This window comes from Theropithecus gelada, chromosome 7a, assembly GCF_003255815.1.
Source record: "Theropithecus gelada isolate Dixy chromosome 7a, Tgel_1.0, whole genome shotgun sequence".
In the NCBI taxonomy this organism is placed as follows: domain Eukaryota; kingdom Metazoa; phylum Chordata; class Mammalia; order Primates; family Cercopithecidae; genus Theropithecus; species Theropithecus gelada.
The window spans coordinates 3330514-3352575 of record NC_037674.1 but is presented as its reverse complement, the minus strand read 5'-3'; the positions used below and the strand labels follow the sequence as shown (position 1 = coordinate 3352575).

The 22062-nt window shown below is 36.3% G+C and overlaps 1 protein-coding gene across 27 annotated transcripts in view; it reads right to left on the bottom strand.

The window, feature by feature from the left end:
• The window catches only part of UBE3A (ubiquitin protein ligase E3A), a 100504-nt gene that overhangs the window by 3551 nt on the left and 74891 nt on the right, over positions 1 to 22062 (bottom strand). For 21 of the 27 annotated variants that reach the window (XM_025389840.1, XM_025389839.1, XM_025389833.1 and 18 more), the window contains 5 exons: positions 19562 to 19706; positions 15888 to 16093; positions 15097 to 15261; positions 13837 to 13992; positions 13663 to 13736 (listed from right to left, as the gene is read on the bottom strand). In XM_025389840.1, the coding sequence (XP_025245625.1) occupies positions 13663 to 13736; positions 13837 to 13992; positions 15097 to 15261; positions 15888 to 16093; positions 19562 to 19706 (746 nt within the window). The remainder of the gene's footprint in view (positions 1 to 13662; positions 13737 to 13836; positions 13993 to 15096; positions 15262 to 15887; positions 16094 to 19561; positions 19707 to 22062) is intronic. The other 6 variants (XM_025389850.1, XM_025389854.1, XM_025389856.1 and 3 more) reach the window with 3 other exon arrangements.

Here is a 22062-nt window from a genome sequence, read left to right as displayed (position 1 = left end):
GCCACGTGCAGTTATTTTAAGAGAATGATTTATCCTCTGGCATTCCTAAAATCTATGTAATAAAAGCTATGTTTTAATGACACGTTAGTTTGAGTTCTAAAAAACGAAATACAAGCTCATAAAGTGCAATCTTGAAGTTTGTTTGAATAATCAGGCATCTATAAAACATATATACACTAGTTCATAGTTAAATAATTTTTTTTTTTTTTTGAGACAGAGTCTCACTCTGTCACCCAGGCTGGAGTGCAGTGGTGCGATCTCAGCTCATGCAAGCTCCGCCTCCTGGGTTCAGACCATTCTCCTACCTCAGCCTCCCAAGTAGCTGGGACTACAGGTGCCCGCCACCTCACCTGGCTAATTTTTTTGTACTTTTAGTAGAGGTGTGGTTTCACCGTGTTAGCCAGGATGGTCTCTATCTCCTGACCTCATGATCTGCCCACCTTGGCCTCCCAAAGTGCTGGGATTGCTGGCATAAGCCACCACGCCTGGTCTATAGCTAAATAATGTTAAGATTAAAACATTTTTTTAAAAAAGTATTTTTAGTCGCTTATATAAAATGCATTTTAATATTTATTCAGAAAGTTCTTTCCAGAGCCTGGTGTGGTGGCTCACGCCTGTAATCCAAGCACTTTGGAAGGCTAAGGTGGGTTGATCACCTGAGGTCAGGGGTTCGAGATCAGCCTGACCAACATGTTGAAACCCTATCTCTACTAAAATACAAAAATTAGCCGGGTGTGGTGGCGGATGCCTGTAACCTCAGCTACTTGGGAGGCCGAGGCAGGAGAATCGCTTGAACACAGGAGGCTACAAATGAGCTGAGATCACACCATTGCACTCTAGCCTGGGAAACAAGAGCACCACTCCATCTCAACAAACAAACAAACAAACAAAATTATTTCCAGAATGTTAGCAAAGAACATCACACATCCCAAATCAGTAATTACAATTTTCTAGTTTTTGATATTCTAATATTCCAACATACTATTTTTATTACCAAAATGCTGGCATTTTTGTTGCTGCAACACCATTTATCTGAAATAAATTAAAGGTTTTATTAGAATTCTTGGCTTTCTCCAATCTCTTGCCACTTCCCTTCCCTGCCCCTCTACGAATCTACCAGTCAGCCAGAGAAAACAAAAAAGAAACACACAACCACAGAAAACGGGACGTGAAACTAGCAGGAGCATCTCTCAGTTAAGGAGGAAAGGAATCAGACCCCAGTTCATGACATTCCTTTTGGGGAGGCTGGCAAGAGAAAATAAGTCTGCTGTAGCACACAGCCCTCCAACATAGCAGAAAAGCTGCCCTGCAGTGGGTGGTAATAAAGCCTCCTCACACTGCAGTGGGGCTCTGAAGCTTAACTGAACCAGCTACACCTAAGGAGGCAGATCAAAGAGCACCACCGAAGAGGAGAGACAGACCCTGCAGGAAGTGGCAGATGAGTAGTGGTCACAATGACCAGTCCCGCTATATAGCTGCTGCTTTGGTCTTTCTTTTAAATGAAACCTTTAAAAATTTTATACAATGAAAATAATTAGGGAACAAAATTTGTCTCTTCCTATAAGTGTTATGTGTGTTACATTAACACGTTGAATTAAATAAGAATGCATTTATTTAGAAAGCTGAAGAAAAAATGAAGAGGCTTCCAGGTTTCCACAAAAAAGTGGTGGCTGTATCGATCACATCCTACTAACATCTCTAAAAATCTATCCAGATCAAAAAGGGGAGAAATAAAAAAAAAAACCCTATGACTTAGGTCTAGAGTAAAACTAGGAGACAGAGCAATAAACTCCAAATACCATAGAAGTGGGGAAATGAGCAGGGTCCAGCAGGAGCTACATCGAAGAGTGGCTTGTGCAGAATCATACTGATTAGGGATCACCTAAGGCCAGACCGCACCCGCCTCCACCACCCGCCCCTCAACAGAGCACTACTGAGCGCAGGTTAGAGCACTGGCAACGGGGTGGTTAAAGGAAGGACTACAGAAAAGTAGTTGGGTCCAGCAATGGCAGGCTCAGGAATGCACCATGCATGAAAGGAAGACGGGTACCTTGGAAAGCAGAAGTGTCCCTTAAGTGGCTGTAAAGGGGTGGAAGCAGCTAATGAAAAAGAATCTTCATTAAGTGGATGGAGCTGAAAAATCAGCAAGTGGTGATTCTGCCCTTACTAAAGCAACAGAAGAGGGATGCCTTCAGCCAAGACCCCTAAAGCCATACAAATTCCTCTCTGCTCCACTCTAAGGTCTAGTAATAACATGTCCAGAAAAAAAGTAACATCTATTATAGAAACATAAACAAGAAAAACAGAATTCCTAAGTCCAAATAAAGTTATTATGGAAAGAGTCTGGCAAATGAGAAGCAAAACTTTCCGGTAGACAAAAGTACACCAGAAAAATTCAGTCATAAACAACAGGAAACTCGTAACACCACATTCCAACACAAAGGGAGAAAGTAGCAGCAGACAAGACAGACCACCAATGATGAGAAATACAGATTCAGAGAGAAATGAGCACATCTTAAATAGAAATAAGAATACTAAAAAATACTGAAGAAATATGCAAAGTAATTTTGGAAATAAAGGCTAATTTTATTATAAGGTGACCAAAGAAGAAGCAATATGACTAAAATTTCTACTGAGGACAGAGTCTAGAAAATTAAAAAACAAAGAAAATGAATAAAATAAACCTAACTAAAGAAATGCGTATCAAAGCATAGTAACGAAAAAGATTAATAGCTGACTACATAAACATAAAAGCTTTCACTTGGCAAAAATCCTATAAGCAAGGTTAAACAACAAATGGCAAACTGGGAAAAAATATTTGCAAATTTACCAGTGTTAAAGGACTAATCTCCTTAACATATAAAGTTTCTAAAAATGAAGAAAACAACCAAGCAGCAAAATGAGCAAAAGACCATATAAAACTATAAACAGCTCTTAAGTACAAGAAAAAATGTCCATCATCATTCATAACTGAGGTAAACTCAAAAATTGTAAGTATAGTAAAATACCATTTCTCAATTGGCAGATAAGTAAACATCCACATTTAACAACACATTATGTTTGGAAAGTTTTAAGAAAAGAGAGACTGTTGTAAACTGGTGGGAATGCAAAATGTTACTTTTCTGTGAAGGAGAATTTGGCAGTATCTAGCAAAATTATATATGCATCTACCATTTGATGCAACAATCCCACTTCTAACAATTTATCTTAATAATACCTTACATATGTAAGGAATAATGCATGAACGTAAGAGGATTCACTGTGACATTAGTACTAACAGCAAAAGGTTAAAAATAACCTCGATGCCTATAAATATTGATAAGCTATGCCGCATCCACACAAAGTAGCAGTATTCAGTCCTACAAAACAAAATGGAAAACACCTCTGCAATGATGTAGGATGATTCTGAGGATACACTAGAAAGATTACTTTCCTAGTTCTGTCCTCTGATAAGGCCTACAAGTAGTAACATTCAAAACCAAAGGCCATACTTTGCATCTAAAATCTGACTTCTAAATGCCATTCTCCAACAATTTATTGGAAAAATAACTTATTCCAGGACTGAGACTGAATGTTCGAGATTAGCTAGAAATTTCAAAATCTAATAGAGTCATTTTAAAAGCACAAGAAGGCTAAGGAATTTGAATATCATTTAGAGTAATGACTGTGAAACATATTAAATACAAAAACACTGAGTTCTTAATATTCAAAAAGGCAGCAAAACCAACCAAAAAACAAAATTAAATTGTCACTATTAAAGTTATTACATTAACTTCTTACTCTAAAAACCTTAAATCTATTTTATCATGCCTTTTCAGTAGAACTGTTTTTCAAGGTAATCGAATGGCACCCAATGATGAGAAAAAACAGTGCCAGGTATATATGTAGGACAAGCAGATGGAATTTTTTTTCCCCTAAACAGCCATTTTGCAATCCCAATGAGATAACAGATTAAGGTAATGATACTGATAAATACGGAAATCAGGTGAAGGGCAGATGGCACGTTCTGGAAAGATGATTATAGCAGTGACATAGTTATTATTATTATTTTTTGTTTGTTTGTTTTATTCCCTCCCAACCTCCCCTACAAAAAGAGCAAACTGAGAAAACCAAAGACCCAGAGACATTATCTATAACAAAACCATGAACCATTGCATATAAGTGGACAAAACAAAGCTCTGACAAGTACAAGACTGGTTAGTAAGGAAGCAGATGGAAGGTAACTGACTGGGTTTCTTACAGCCCTGTGAACAGGAAAAACCTCAATACTGCCAACCCACTGGAAAGCACAGGCCATCTGAAAACAGGGCTAAAAGTTTAAAAAAGTTCTACAGGATCTAATTTGCAGATGATTACAAAGGGATCATGATGCAGTAAGCTCTGGGCCCTTAAAATTCCCGAATACCAAATCCTCCCACCAAAACAAACCGTGTACCAAGGAAAAACTTGTGGGAATAACTTCCAAATGGACCAGATCAAAGATAATAAAGACCAAAAAAAGTTCAAATATGTGTGTGGGGTAGAGGAGTAAAGGCGGCAGTTTCAGAAAGCACGAGGGCATATTTTTGACCATTTTACAAAAACACAGACGTCTCCCTGTCCCTAAAAAGCAAGAAAAGTTATCCTGGCCCATCTCTCCCTCGTGCAAGTATGAGACACTCATTTCCCTCACAAAAAAAGAAAAATAAATACGTAACCAACAGAACAGAGTGCAACAGTATAATTATTAAAGAGTGTGTGCATATACATGAGAATGGTGTCCCTACAGAAAATGAAAGTAAACCAAAAAATATGGAAATAAAACATGAAAACTGTAAACAAATTTCAAACTGAGCTAAAAAGAATTTTAAAAATAACAGATCCTTAGAAATGGGAAATTTCAGAATGAGGGTAACTGAAGAAAAGAAAGCCATGACACAACTAAGGAGTAATTAGAAATGCAAGGGAAAAAATCACATCAAATACAAAAAAAACCTAAAACTAAATTAGAAGAAACATAAAGGTGAATAAAACAGAATAATAATACTAGAAACTGAAGGCAGAGGAAAAATCTTAAAATCAAAAACAAGTAAAGCCATGCCTGAGACTCTCCTAGATGGTCCAGAGACACAGTGATGCTGTGTACTGGCAGGAGGAATTCTGCTGTAACTGGTCCTAGGAGTGTTCACCTTTCCTGTAAGTGTTCCACAGCCCAGGGACACAATGTGGTCAGGAGCACTGCCAGGAACACCAGCAAGGGGGAGTCTGCCACAATAGGCACAAGGCTCACGAAGCACTCTCTGGCCTACGAAAATCTAGTGGGGGTGCTCTTCCCTCACCCAAACACACTCTGTGCAGCTCAGCCTGGAGAAGCCCCCTCAAGCAGCACTACTGGAACCCGTGCGAGCCCCAGTGGACTGAGATAAAAGCAACAAACCAAAATAGCACCACAAAGGCTCTGAAAAATGGTCACTGGAACTACAGCCCACAAATATATGCTAGTACCTACATGCTAAACCTAAACAGGTTACTACTGAAGTTAAAATTTTTTAAAAGTACAGAGTCTCCTAATAACTAAAATGTCCGAGACACAATCCAAAACTTATCTGTCATACCAAGAACCAGGAAAATCACATGAAGGAAAGAAAATCAACGCCAACACTGGGATGAGTAAGATGTTGAAATTATCTGACAAGGATCTTAATGCTGCCATCACAGAAATGATCTGACAAGCAATTACAAGTTCTACTGTTTCAAAAATGAAACAATAGAAAATCTCAGCAAAGAAACAGAAGTTACAAGGAAAAAAAAGCAATAGAAATTATAGACCTAAAAAATACAATAGGAGAAAAATAATCATTAGATGGGCTCAACAGTAGAGTGAAGATGACAAAGGACAGAAATCTGAACAAAAGAGAGAAAATAGACTGAAAAATGAACCATACCTCAGGTACATGCGGAACAATAACAAATGACTCAACATTTGTATCATTAGAGGCCTAGAATGGAGACAAGAGTGACGCTGAAAGAACACCTGAAGAAATAATGGTTGAAAATTTTCCATGTTTGGCGAAAGACACAAACTTACAGCTTCAAGAAGCTGAGCGAACCCCAAACAACATAAATAAAACTATTCTTCCGGAATAAAGGGAAAATAAAGTCATCTTCAGAAAGAGAAAAAAAGAATTTCTCACTAGCAGAACTGCTTTTGAAGACTGGCTAATGGAAGTAATAAAAGATGGAATCTTGGAAAAATAATGGAAGTAACAGAAACATGGGTACATACAACAGAGCATCACTCCCTTCATAAGTTCTGTAAGTCATATTGGATAACTGATACAAAAACTGTTAACAGGATTAATCCTCAAAACAATACTATTTAAAAGTGGGGAAAGAGACGTAACTGAAATTAAGGTTTCCACATCTCATTCCAAGTGATGGTATTGATGGCAGTGAATGGTGATAAGTCACATTATCTATAATGTGATGCCCACAATGACCATGAAAACAACTATAAAAAACACATAAAAGGCCAGGCACGGTGGCTCATGCCTGTAATTCCAGCACTTTGGGAGGCTGAGGCGGACAGATCACAAGTTCAAGAGTTCGAGACCAGCCTGCCAAATATGGTGAACCCTCATCTCTAATAAAAATACAAAAATTAGCCAGGTATGGTGGCATGTGCCTGTAGTCCCAGCTACCCAGGAGGCTGAGGCAGGAAGATTGCTTGAACCTGGGAGGCCGATGTTGTAGTGAGCCAAGATTGTGCGACTGCACTCCACTGCACTCCAGCCTGGGCAACAGAGCGAGACTCCGTCTCAAAACAAAACAAAACAAAAAACAAACGAACAAACAAAACAAACCCAAACACCAAATAAATCAAGGGAAAATCTTAAAAAATATTCAAGTAATTGTGGAACACAATAAATAAATAAATAACCATAAACAGAAGACAGAAACAGAAAACAATAAAATGGCAGACTTCGCCCTAACATATCAATAATTACCTTAAATAGAAATGGTCTATATAAACAAATTAAAAGGTAGAGACTAACAGTTTTTATTAAAATGACAACTATATGCTGTTTACAAGAGATTCATTTCAAATTCAGCAACACAGGATGAAAGTAAAATGATAGTAAAAGACAGATCATGCAAACATTTAAACAGAAATGGTTACATTCCTATCAGATTCAGAGCAAAGAAAACTGCAAAACAGAAAAATCTTATATGATAAAGGATCAATCACCAAGACATAGTAATTCTAAGTGGGTATGAACCAAATGACAGAGCCTCAAAATAAATGAAACAAAACCCTATGACAGAGATAAAGAGATAAATCTCAGAAGCAGACCTATATACATATTCTCAACTGATTTTTAACATATGTGAAAAAAACAATTCAATGAAGGAAGAACATATCTAGAAAATACACAAAAAAAAAACCCAAATGGACTCTTGGTATTTAATCCCAGAGAAATACAAACTTTTTGTTTATAACTAACATCACAGTTAATGGTAAATATTATAGTCTCTCTCAATAAAATGAGGAATAAAGTAAGAATACCTTCTACTGAAGGTTCTAGCCAATGCAACAGAGGAACAGTAATAAATCACATAAAGATTGGAAAGAAAGAAACTTGTCTTGATTTGTAGATGACATAGCTGGTTACCAGAAAACCCTATGAAATCTACTAAATAACTACTAGAATACATCAATTTAGAAAGGTTATAGGATACAAGGTCAATATATAAAAATCAATTTTATTTCAATATAGTAGTAAAAAACAAGTGAAAAGCAGTATTTAAAAATACCACTAATAGCATTAGAAACATATTTTAAATGTATTCCTAACCAAAGAGTACATGATTTCAACATTAAAAACTTTATAAAACAGTGCTGAGATAAACTAACAAACATTTAAATAAATGGAGAGAGGTACGGTGTTCAAGGATTGGAAGAATATATTGTTAAAATGTGAATTCTCTCCAAATTGACCTACCCCGATCAAAGCAACCCAAATCAAAATCTCTGCAGGCTTTGCCCTTTTTTTCATTTGTAAAAATTAACTGATTCTAATATTTATATGCAAATAAAAGAGTCAAAGCAACCTAATGAAAAAGTTGTGGGACTCACAGCATCTGATTTGAAGCTGCAGTAACTATAACAGTGTCGTTTTGGCAAAAGGACCAAACAAATTAATAGAACAGAATGGAGATTCCAGAAACAAGGCTCACACACAGATTGATTTTCAACAAAGGTGCAAAAGCAATTCAATGGGGAAAGAGAAGTCTCTTTAACACATGGTACTGGAACAAATAAATAAAACTATTTAGAAAATGAATGACATCCACTATCTAACAGCATCACAAAAATTTACTGGTGGTGGATCACAGATTTACACATAAAATTTAAACCTATATTGTAGTATTAGAAGAAAAAATAAGATATTTGTGCCTTTGGGCTAGGCAAAGATATAAAAGGACAAAAAAACATAAAAGAAAAAATCAATTAGACTTCAAAAATTAATACTTTCTGCTCACCAGAATACACTTAAGAAAATGAAGCCACAGACTTGGAGAAAATAATCATAAACTACGTATCAGAAATGGGCCTTTTATATAGAATATACGGTATTCCCCACTTACCCATGGGGAATGCTTTCCAAGACCTCCAGCAGATGTCTGAAATTGCAAAAACCCTGTATATACCATTCATGATTTATTTTTCCTTCTTCACAATTTCATAAATACTCATTTTTACCACAGATTTTAGCAACCTCAACATATGATTTTTAAATTCTTTCCTTAAAGGAGGCACTTTCCCCAGCTTCTCTTTGGCATATTCGAATTTCCAACATCACTGCTCTTGTGCTTCAGGGCCATTATTAAGTAAAATGAGGGTTACTTGAACACAATCATGCGATACTGCAACAGTCGATCTGACCAATAGACTCAAAGTGGTGGGTAGTCTAGACAACATGGATATACTGGAAAAAGGATAATTCATACCCTGGGTGGAAAGGTGGGAGATTTCACCATGTTACTCAGAATAGCATGTATTTTAAAACTTAAGAGTTGTTGGCTGGGCGCAGTGGCTCACACCTGTAATCCCAGCACTTTGGAAGGCTGAGGTGGAAGGATTGCTAGAGTCCAGGGGTTTGAAACCAGCCTGGGCAACACAGTGAGACCCTGTTTCTACAAAAACAAACAAAACAAAACAAAATAAAAAAACTAAAAATTAGCTGCACAACTGTGGTATCAGCTACTCAGAAGGCTGAGGTAAGAAGACTGCATGAGCCCACGAGTTTCAGTTTATAATAACCTGTAGTCATGCTACTGCACTCCAGCCTGGATGATAGAGACTTTGTCTCTTAAAAAAAAAAAACCAACCAACCAACCAACCAACCCTCCCTCCCCAACCCACACCCACCAACACACACACACATCAAAAACTCTGAGTTATTCATGGCATTTTCTACTTAATATTTTTGGACCACTGCTGATCAAAGATAACTGACACCAAAAAAAAAGCAAACTAAAGATAAGGCATAATGCTATATTTTAAGAAAATATCTATAGTCAATAGAAATACAAAAATCCAATATTAAAAATGAGGAAGGCCGGGCGCGGTGGCTCAAGCCTGCAATCCCAGCACTTTGGGAGGCCGAGGCGGGCGGATCACAAGGTCAGGAGATCGAGACCATCCTGGCTAACACGGTGAAACCCCGTCTCTACTAAAAACACAAAAAAGTAGCCGGGCGAGGTGGCGGACGCCTGTAGTCCCAGCTACTCGGGAGGCTGAGGCAGGAGAATGGCGTAAACCCAGGAGGCGGAGCTTGCAGTGAGCTGAGATCGCGCCACTGCACTCCAGCCTGGGGGACAGAGCAAGACTCCGTCTCAAAAAAAAAAAAAAAAAAAAAAAATGAGGAAAAGACACTTTTAGTTAAATATGTACCTACTATATGCTTTAGAAACTCCACTCCTACACGTTTGCCCAGGAGAAATAAAACATTTCCACAATAAGACTAGACAGCTTTATTCACAATAGTTCCAAACTGGAAACAATCCAACTGTCTACCAACAGGTAAAAAAACACATTTTGCGTATTCATATAATGCAACAGTACTCCATAATTTTTTTAAAGGCACTATAAATCAATGCAATAACATGGATGAATCTAAAGAGTCTCGATGCAGTACAAGTATATAAGATTCCATTCATAAGGAATTCTAGAGCAGACAAAAGTAATGTACAGTGACAGCAATTAGGACAGTTATTGTCTGTTCTAATGGGGGACAGAGATTCACTGGAAGGGAAAACATGGGAACTCTGTGTTAATGGACATAAGTCTATACCTTGACTGAAATATGGTTACATAATTTTTAAAAACGAACCCAGTTAAGCCCTGCGTATTTCACTGTATTAAAATTTTACCCCACACAACATCGACACCACCATTATTACCACCACATTGATTAACATTTAGAGAGCAGTTAGGGAATCACATTATTTTGAAAATTAGTAAATAATGGGAAAGAATTAAGCATTATTGTATCTGATATGTACATATTTATATACATGTATACAGGTCCTATATGTGGATCTGTAATTTAGGGTAGTCAGAGTTGATGAGAAAGAGTTTTTCTTAAGAAGTATTACAGGTAATAAAGGAAGGAGGAATAAAGAATTCAAATATCACAATTTTGCAACCCTTAATGAATTAGCAGATCTAGGCAATCAGAATCCATGATAAAAATTACTAGAAAAGACAGAAAGCAAGTGAGACTTTAAGTTATTCCTGTAAACCAACATCTATGAAGTATTTGGGAAGGAAATAAAGTCTGAATCTGTTTTTTGTTTTTTTTGAGACAGAGTCTCACTTTGTTGCCCAGGCTGGAGTGCAGTGGCGTGATCTAGGCTCACCGCAACCTCCGCCTCCTAGGTTCAAGAGATTCTCCTGCCTCAGCCTCCTGAGGAGCTGGGATTACAGGTGGCTGCCACCACACCCAGCTAATTTTTGTATATTTAGTAGAGACAGGGTTTCACCATGTTGGCCAGGCTAATCTCAAACTCCTGGCTTCGGGTGAACTGTCCGCCTCGGGCTGTTTTGCATGTATTTTTCAGTTGCTGAAAGAGCTCTCCCTGATTTCATTTCTTGTTGACTGCTTAGAGACATCTTTCCAAATGTCCTTCCTTGTCACGTTTTCAAAGTTAGGGGCAGGGACTGCACGTTTTTTTGATTGGTAATTTTTGTTTCAAAGGTTTGATTCAGATTCAGAGTTGATTTTGCTAGGCACGGTGGCTCACGCCTGTAATCCCAGCACTGTAGGAAGCCAAGGCGGGCGGATCACCTGAGGTCAGGAGTTTGAGACCAGCCTGGCCAACATGGCAAAACCGTATCTCTACTAAAAATACAAACATTAGCCAGGCGTAGTGGTGTGCATCTGTAACCCTAGCTACTCAGGAGACTGAGGCAGGAGAATCACCTGAACCCGGAAAGCGGAGGTTGCAATGAGCTGAGACCACGCCAAACTGTACTCCAGCCTGAATGACGGAGCAAGACTGTTTCAAAAAAAAAAAAAAAAATTAACAAAATCTTATTTCTAGTGGTTTACTATTAATTATGCTGGCAATTTTTAGCTGAAATATATTAAGCAGCCTCGCTGTTATTTTTATGAATTCTGCAACAATAATACCAACCAAAATATCTATACAGGCATACCCCAGAGATACTGCCAGTTCAGTTTTAGACTATGGCAAATAAAGTGATTATGGCAGTAAAGTGAGTCACACACATTTTTTTGTTTCCCAGTGCTTACAGAAGTTATGTTTACACTATACTGTAGTCAAGTGTGTAATAGCATTGCCTAAAAATAAGTACATTATCTTAATTTAAAATCATTGCTAAAAATGCTAATGAAGTGAGCACATTTTCTTGGAAAAATGGTGCTGGCAGACCTGCTTGATGCAGGGTTGCCACCAAAATCACAAAGTATCTGCAAAGTGCAATAAAGTGATATATACCTGTATTGTCCTTTTTCTCCTGTTATTACAAGCACTATTTTAAGTCTTCAACTACCGAATACTTGTAGACTATTTAATGAATTAATATTTTCATCATATTTATATTGAGAAAAATAAGCTGAATTTAGTTAGAAAAGGTTTAGAATATCATCAACTCTGATGATGAGTTGGAAGCTACTTTATCTGTCATTTTTCACATAACACTAGCTTGCCCTTCAAATCATATATTTAAAAATGACCTTAAGATACACACCAAGTAGGGATTATGTTGTTATAAAAAGCTAGAAATGAAAGACTTTAATTTCAAAGATAATTTCTCTATAAAGAATAGCATAAGATATGTTCAACTATTCTCAGAGATGCATCAAGATATGACTTCATAACTATTAGAAATTATATCTATGATCAATCATATTACAGAGATATTGCTGTTATACTCCTTGTGCCCTTTAATGAATCACCTTTGAAACTGAATAGGTAGCAGCATAGAGGTTGCTAAGAGTAAATACATTTACCACTGCTGCCAGAAATGACCAAAGGTGCACCAAAAAGAAGAAATACTGGTGAATTCCCACAAACTACAATGAAGAACCTTATAAAATAACAGAACAAATGAATATAACGTAACATACAGCCATCTCTTGGTATACGTGACAGGGATTGGTTCCCGGACTGCTTGTGTATACCAAAATCCATGCACACTCAAGTTCCGCAGTTGGCCCTGCGGACCTGGTGTGTATGAAAGTCAGCCCTCTGTATATGCAGCTTCTGAGTCCCACCAATACTGGATCGGCCCTTAGTTGAGAAAAAAAATCTGCATGTTAGAGGACCCATGAAGTTCACAGCTGCATCGTTCAAGGGTCAACTGTAATATAAAAATAACATTTACTGCTAGAGTTGATATTCATTCTAGTGTTTATATACTTGAGTCTTAGAGCAATAGCCTTGGGAGACAACTTCCAGGAAGGTACCTGTTTACATACCTTCTCACTGCAATCCATCAGTGGCTGCCAAAAGGGTATTTTTGTCTCTTGAACCAGTCTCAGTAGGGGATAGGGAAGCCTATGTCTTTCAGAATTGGATGGCATAGTACACAGAAGTAGACAGTACAGTAGCAAGGGCATTTGCTTAAAAGCAGATAGAATTGGGAGCCTCTACATCTTTCTGTGAGAATTCAGAGCTCAGTTTCTTAAGGTGTAAAATGGAAATACTACTATGTATCTGGACATATTATCTTAAGAATTAAATAAAAGACTGTACCATTTCACTCAAAAGGTGCTTGATCCTGGGTAGCCATGTAGTTCACAAATGCAGAGTTCAACAGAAAGGAAAAATATGCAGAAGTGGTAGCCTTATTTGAATTATCTTCTAACCAGCAGTAAGCATACTCTTAGCCAGTGAGAAATACTAGATAATCCATACCCCAAATGCAGGAGAACACATGAGACTTACATATAACAACACTTCATTCATGAAAGCAATCACAAGATTAGCTCTGAAAAACGGTGATTATATTACAAACACAAATCTAAGTATATAGGTAACAATTTGTGAGTTTGCTTATTTGGGAATTAGTGCCTAGAGATAAAGGTCAGAAGCAAAATCACACACCCCTTTGGTGAATCAAATCTTCCTTTGAAGAATTAAGTACCTCACCTAATCAGAACAGAGTCCCTGGTATAGCCACCGTCATATTCTGTAGTTTCTTCTAATGCTTGGAAATCTAGATTCTGCAAATTTAAGAAAATATGTCTTAGTATCTGCTATACTACTGTATCATTACAAACAATAAATTGATACATGACTTTCTGCAGACACCTGCTTTCTTACCCGGCTTCCACATATAAGCAATTCAATTTCTTCTGGTCTGAATAAGTACTTTAAGGGAGATTCATTGGTCACCATATGAAAACCTCTCCGAAAAGCCTTGAACTGTTTTTCTACTGATTTATTGAGAATGTAGTCAGAATAAAGATTGACAAATTCCTGTAGAAAACATTAATCACAAGAACTTCTTATAATATGCTATGCAAACAAAACACAAGTTATTGGGCTGCATAGCTTTTTAATTTTTCCAAGAAAAAAACATTCAAGAATATTCTTAAAAATTCAATTTTACACCTACAAAGAAAACTACTTCTTACAATTTCACAATTCTCTGTTATGGCCAATATTAAACTATGAAAAGGCCATATACATACAACTGTCATACATATAAATGTCAATTTTGACAATGTATTAAACAGAACTGAATATAAATGCTGGAGACACAGAAAATTCTTTAGGTTCGCTCAACTAGGTATGCAGACAGACACATTTAAATCATGTACCCATCTATTTATAAATGCCACCGTTTTAAGAGAGTATAATGTATTTGATTTAATCAAATCAGGAAGTCCCATGTTTTCTACCACAGAATATTTGGTAAGCTGCCTACTGTATCCAGTTCAGCAAAAATGTGGAACTACTGACTGACACATAAACTACTGTATCAAATCATAAAAGGAAAATGTGCTTTGTACCCTTAGTGTGTATAATATTTAATCAAAAAATTATATCAATATAAATATGTTTCTTAAAGGTATACTATGTATTTGTCCTAATGTTTTCCTTGTTATGTTCTGGGTTATCCCCATTCCAGATGAACACATTTTAGTTGACAGAAACCCAAATCTAATGTAAAGAATACTTTTCAGAAATGTACTTATATCACAAACAGGATATACATGTGTAAATTAAATGTAATTTTTATTTGTTCTGTGATAAAGACCTGAATCATGAGGTTCCTGTTTACAGCTTAATACAGGAAACACCCTGCTTCTTGCTTTATCCTACAACCACACTTAGCTATTGACTATCTCCTGTTTCATGTCCTCTTTCTCTAAAAGGGGCTTTAGTGCCCAACTGTGTGCTTTCATACCAGCTTATATTCAAGATTTAGAAAACTGGACTCTAGCATTTACATAAACTTGGTTACTTGATTTGTGTGTTTTTTTTTGTACAGACTGTATTAGATACTTCTTTAAAAATTATAAGCATACATGCTTTGAAATTGTTAGAGACAAAACATGACATAAAAATATTTATTACCTTCCTGTTTTCATTTGTAATTGGAATTTTATCACCATTTTCCTTTAGATCATACATCATTGGGTTACCAAAAAGATCTGTCTGTGATATCTGGAAAGTGATCATCATGTCGTCTTCCACATTCCCTTCATACTCCAATAAATCTTTTAAACTCTGATATAGAACCTAGCAACCAGAAATGGTAAATTGAGGCCACCATAGAACTACAAAATACAACAAATAATTTATATCACTCTTCTTAGAAGATAACAAAAATCTTATCAATAAAAATTGTAAAAAGTGTAGACAGTATCCTTCCAGTCCCCCAAATAGTTTCCAACCTATAAAAGAAAGACTGTCAGTCACTGTGATGTTCCATTCTCTGCTGAGAAACTCCACACCACCAATTTAGCAACAGATTTCACACTGTGCTCTATAAGAAATTCTGTGGTGTCTCAAGGTGGGGGTGGGGGTGGCAGCAGGCACACTCATTGTAGCTACCAAGACCCTTAGCCAGGGCTGCTCTTATTTTACCTATCTCTTAAGATTTCACTAAAGCACAAACAAAATGTTTAGAAACACTTCTCTATGGAATCAATCTTTAAAAAGCTCTGTGCTGACAGCAATATATAAAAATGTCCCCCTTTGAGATTTTAAGTGTTTGTCGTACTTCGGTCAGATTAAAACATTATCTTATTGATAAAAGTATCAACAAAGATTCTAAACAAAAACTTGAAAATTTTGATATAAATAAATTGTATTTTTGCATTTAAATAAAATCTAAGAGACTGAATTAAAAAATGACAACTTACTGGGTGAGAGTCTCCCAAGTCACGAAAAGTTCCTTTTTTCCCCATTAGCTTTCTGTAGACAACCATGGGAAAATGTACATCCAGTATACAGTTATTGTAAATAGCCAGACCCAGTACTATGCCAATCAGAGTAAACTGACCCTCAGTTTCAAAAGAAGACGGATTAAACCAAAACAATTTTGTAGATTCATCGTATGTGAACATACCTGTAAGAAATGATTTTTTAAAATACATTACTTTTGTATTTTACTAAGGAATGATAACACAAATGTAAATTTAAAATAATTATGCATATAAAACATTTAAAATATATATAATTAGGCATGCAACATTGATTTCTATTATATTAGCACTTGAGAAAACAATGTCCACATATATCTAACTGTTATAAATTGGGGTGAACAGTGATATGTAATTTTATGAAGCCAAAGGAATAAAGTAGTAAGTAATTTGGTGGCATCGAGTAGAAAAATACGTTCATTAAATTCAAGCTTTCTAATTTTCTACTGTAACGTAAGAAAAGTTATATTCATACTTTATCCACCCATAGCTGAAAAATAAACATAAAAAAACCAAAAAATGGCTATATTTTGAAAGTGTTTCATTTATAAAAATATAATTACTTATATTTGTACTACACGTACTATTTTTGAAAACAATTTTTTATTTTTTTTCTTGAGATGGAATCTTGCTGTGTCGCCCAGGCTGGACTGGAGTGGCACGATTTCAGCTGACTGCAACCTCCGCCTCCTAGGTTCAAGAGATTCTCCTGCCTCAGCCTCCTGAGTAGCTGAGACTATAGGCGTGCATCACCACGCCCAGCTAATTTTTTATTTTTAGTAGAGAAGGGGTTTCACCATGTTTGCCAGGATGGTCTCCATCTCTTGACCTCGTGATCTGCCCGCCTCAGCCTCCCAAAGTGCTGGGATTACAGGCGTGAGCCACCACGCCTGGCCTAAAAAACAATTTTTAATCACAGTAAGGAAAGGTTTGTTTTTTCAAAAACAGACAATGGTGCCATGAAATTTTTCTAGCATTTTCCTAATAAAATCAAATGATCTAAAATACATAAACTTGGATAAATCTGATGAACTTAGATAAACAAAGCTATTTAATACACATTAATTATGGGCTAATATGTAAAAAGAATAGTAGTTTAGTAGTCTTTCAATTTCACATGGTCTTCACTATGCAATCCTCAATCACGGAGGCCTTTTTTTTTATTTTTTTTTGAGACAGAGTCTCACTCTGTCGCCCAGGTTGGAGTGCAGTGGTGCGAACTCGGCTTACTGCAAGCTCCACCTCCCGGGTTCATGCCATTCTCCGGCCTCAGCCTCCGGAATAGTTGGGACTACAGGCGTCTGCGTACAGGCCTTTTTTATATCACTCATTGGAAAATTGGGGCCGGGTGTGGTAGTTCACACCTGTAATCCCAGCACTTTGGGGATACTGAGGCAGGCAGATCACTTGAGCTCAGGAGTTCAAGACCAGCCTGGGCAAGATGGCGAAACCCCATCTCTACAAAAACACAAAAATAAGCTGGGTGTGGTAGCATGTGCCCGTAGTCTCAGCTACTTGAGAGGTTGATGCATGAGGATGGTTTGAGTCTTGAACCTGGGAGGTGGAGGTTGCAGTGAGCCAAGATAGAGCCACTACACTCCAGCCTGGGCATCAGAGCCAGATCCTGCCTCCCTCCACCAAAAAATAAGACTTAAAAAAAGGAAAATTGGAATCTTTGGTTTTATCTGAATGAGTACTACTAAAAATTGATTTCTTCCCTTTTAAATGACTAGGGAAAAGAAATTTTAATTGAATTTAGAATTTTTTCGTTTTACTAAATGTTTAGTTTCTACTGTGAAACAATGAAAACATCTTAAGAATTAAGTCTGAAAAAAAATCTGTAATTTCCAATAGAAAAGTGGAGCTTAGAAATCAGAAATCAAATTATACAGTATATAAGTATTTTAACGAGAGTTTTTAAGAATTTTAAAATCTTTGAAAATGTTATTATCACTTTAAGTTTAAAAATATGGAGCTTTAACATGTTTCCTCGATCACTAGATGCATGAATTAAGCCTAGGACATTTTCTGAATGCAAAATGGTTTGAAAATTAAACAATTCATATTTGAGTTTCATGGTTTCTATCTAAACATCTTTTACAGGCCAAGTTACAATATCCATGGAAATGCTTTCAGTTATAAATATGGTATTAACAGGATCAAGAACAGCTGACAAGTAATTACAATTAATAAATTTGTTCAAGTTGGCAATGGTGTGTCTAAAAAATTAATGAATTTGATAAAATGTCACAAATGCCCTTCCTTGGAACCAAGAGTTATAAGCTATAAGTTAATCAGAATATAACTCTGAAGTTCCATTTTAGGCACATTTTCTCATGTTCCAGGGAGAAAAGCACCATAACCTCCTGTAAAATATTCCTTTTTGATACTTCTACTGCCATCACTTCAGTTACCTTACTGGAACTGCTTAATCTATGTTTTTTCTTACAAGCATTTCTGCATATAATGCAGTATGCTTTATAGCTAAGGTTTAACATTTCTAGATACATCAAAAGCTAGAGCTAAGGTTTACCAAATTTAAGAACCTTATGAAGTTTATAATTTTGTATCTCAAAAAAAGGGCACGGTCTTATGTATCTTTGATTTACTTAGAACAAACTACATACAAATGGCATAGTTTTTTAGTTATTAATAAAACACTAGCTAGACTATAGATAAAGGGGGTGTGTGTGTGTGACTAAGAACAGTAATAGAAAGGTCAACTCAATTAGAATCAACAGGCTATAACAGCTCAAATCTCAAAGCTGAAGGGAAATGACATACATTATTCTACGCATACTCCTCACAATTCTGATGGTACCTTCAGTGGAAACCTTTTCCTATAATTGTCATGTATTCAATTTTAAATGTAAGAAAGTTCAGTTACTAAGTGGTTGTATTTACAGTAGAAACTAAACCAGTTGAGAATTATGCAGTTAAGTAGACTACCCAAAAGACTGCATCTTTTCCCTGTTCTACTTTATCACAAAAGGGCAAAAACTAAAATTCTGATCCTTCACTTTCAAATGTCCATATCCCATCAGCCTTTCCCGAACTGTGTTCAACAACAACTCTTCTGGTAGGGCAGAAAAAGAGTTCTGGAGTTCAAAAAGTTTGGGGGAAACATTACCTATATTAAGCCCCAATAAATCCCATAGCAAATAAACCTTCATGTGATATCAGCTAGTGTTTCTTAACTTTGAGCATGACATACTTGTGAGACAGTCTCTCAACACTCTTCAAATCATTGTTCTTTGAAGTTCACAGGTCAGGAAAACCGTGAGTTTGATGATGGTTTTAGACAACAAAAAGCAAAGAAATCCCTCCAACTGTTCCAACGTACCATTCTAAAGTGCTTTCGATTCAATTTACCAAAGAGATAATTTCCTTCATTAGAATATTCCTTCTAAGAAATAGAAGAATTTGAATAAATTAGTGATACAAATCAGTCCCTAAAACCTACAAATTCAGTCATGATGTGTGATTCCGGGTAATCCATACCAAATCCTTCTTTTGCTGCTCTTCATAGCTGAGAATATTTATCAACTAAGATAAACAAATAACTAACTCAAAAAGACAATATGATACCATAATCACATTACTAAACTATTTACCAATATCTGGATTGAAGATTTCCTCCACAACCAGCTGAAAAAATTCTTTGGAAACACCTCCTTCATCAACTCCTTGTTCTCCTTCAAATTCCACATACAACTGCTTCTTCAAGTCTGCAGGATTTTCCATAGCGATCATCTCTAGCTAGTGATTGAAAAGACAAACATGAAAAGAAGATGACTGCTAGTATCAAGAAAAAGGCAAAATAAAAACAAGGAGTAGGGTTAGGAAACAAATACAAATTTTTGACTTTTTGTATGTAAATGGAAACAGAAAGCAAACTGATTAAAAGCCAGTGAAGACAAAGATTCAGTCTTAATGATAATGAAAAAGACACAAAAGATACCAGCATAGTAAAAAGCTTACGAACTTTACTGATTTATTACAAAATTAACATACAGTTAATTAAGATTTTATTACTTGTGTGTTAACAAGTCTGGACTACACAGTTAGGACATGGAAAAGCAGCTAAATACTTTCAGCAAAAACAATGGAGTAGAAGTCTGACCTCAAAATTGTCCATTAGTAGTCCTTTATTTTTATTAGAATAGAAACTCAAGAGTTAAGTCTTAATATCTACTGTCATAAGTAAAATATTTCAATTAAGAAAAGTACATTGAATAGTAAAGCAGTTTATGATCTCTCACAATAGGACTTAGTACAAATTACCACCTTTTAATGGGTTAGAACCCATCTTATATTCACATTTCCTTAAAAGTAGGTGAGACATAACCTTACTCACGTCCTTTTTTTTTTTTTTTTTTTTTTTTTGGGATGAAGTCTCACTCTGTTGCCCAGGCTGGAGTGCAGTGGCGCGGTATCAGCTCACTGCAACCTCTGCCTCCTGGTTCAAGTGATTCTCCTGCCTCAGCCTCCTGAGTAGCTGGGTTTACAGGCAGGTGCCACTACACCTGGCTACATTTTTTATTTTTAGTAGAGACGGGGTTTCACCATGTTGGTCAGGCTGGTCTCGAACTCCTGACCTCATGATCCTCCCACCTTGGCCTCCCAAAGTGCTGGGATTACAGGCGTGAGCCACCGCACCCGGCCCTTACTCTTAAATTGTAAGTTATCAAACTTTAGTGTCTAGCATTTTTTCAACTATAAATCTTTTACCAAATATTCTTGTGTACCTATAGAATTATGAATATGCAGTAATTAACCTCATTGAGATTAATCACAAAATCAACACTAGCAATATTAACTGTCTATACTGCATTTTGTTTTATGTATCTAAAATTTACTAACAGTACGACTGTATCCAGTACATGGACAGATACTGTATCTAGTACATGGATGGATACTGTATCCAGTATCCATCATATCTCCTAACTTGCCTTCAAACATCTGTTGGCTGGTTAAAAAATTTTAATCTTGGAGATGAAAATTTACCAAAACAGGATATTAAATGTGTTCAGGTTATTCCAACTATTCCAAACAGAGTTTTAAAAATGGTTTTGAAAAATGCAATAATCATTGAAACAACTGTAATACAGCACAATAGTAGTTAAGGTAATAATACTCATTTGGACAATCTAGTCTGTCTATAAAAAATAAAATCTCATAAATTAACGCATCAGGTCAGGTTGCCCTAGAGCACTGTTTTTTTCAAACTTGTCACCTGCAACTCATTAGTGGGTAGTCTAATCCATTTAGTGGTTTGCAATCAGCAATGGGAAAATCAGAATGCATTCCACAAAGTAATGGACACCTACTGTTTTGTGAAACTTCTGTTTCAATTAGATATCAGACGGATATGCATGTACTGGGATGCTATGTAAAATACTAGGGATTGCAGTCAAAGAGTTTGACAAAACTAGCTGAAATTATCTTCTGGGTATCTTCAACTTTAGGGTCCCATTCTGTGAATTTAGTCTTTAGATTTAAATAATATCTGTTCTTGTTCAACACCCATCTCTAATATTTACAAAATCATTTTTAGGCCACACAGTTTGAGACTGTTTTGTTGTGGAAAGATCAAGAGTCAGTCAGAATACACCTTACTAGTCCCACCTCTCACTTACCATAACTTTTAACCTTTAAACTTTAGCAAGCGATTCAATTAAGCCTCAGTTTCCTCAACATACTATAAGTTGTGAAGGCTTATTAAGAATATATGAGAAAGAGTGTTACCTTTTAAAACAATTTTGCTCTTTGAACAAAAGATTTGCAATTTTGTGTCCCCAAAGGAACTTGATATAGACTAGTTCCAAGATCTAGAGTCAAACAAATGTAGATGTGAAAATAACCTTGGGGAAAAAAAAATAGTTCCAGTTGGAAACCTGTTTCAAGCTACGGAGTATATAGAATTCTGAGGAGACTAAAATTAGAATTAACATCTTAGCTCAAATGTGGGACCAGGCCAACATTCCATATTGCCATGTAATCCATTCTGAGTTTCCTTATGCCAGTTCCCAACTGGCTAGTGTTAAAGATGTAAGTCAGTGTTTATATGTACCTTTACATCCAAAGGTATACTTGCTTTTATCAAATATAATGT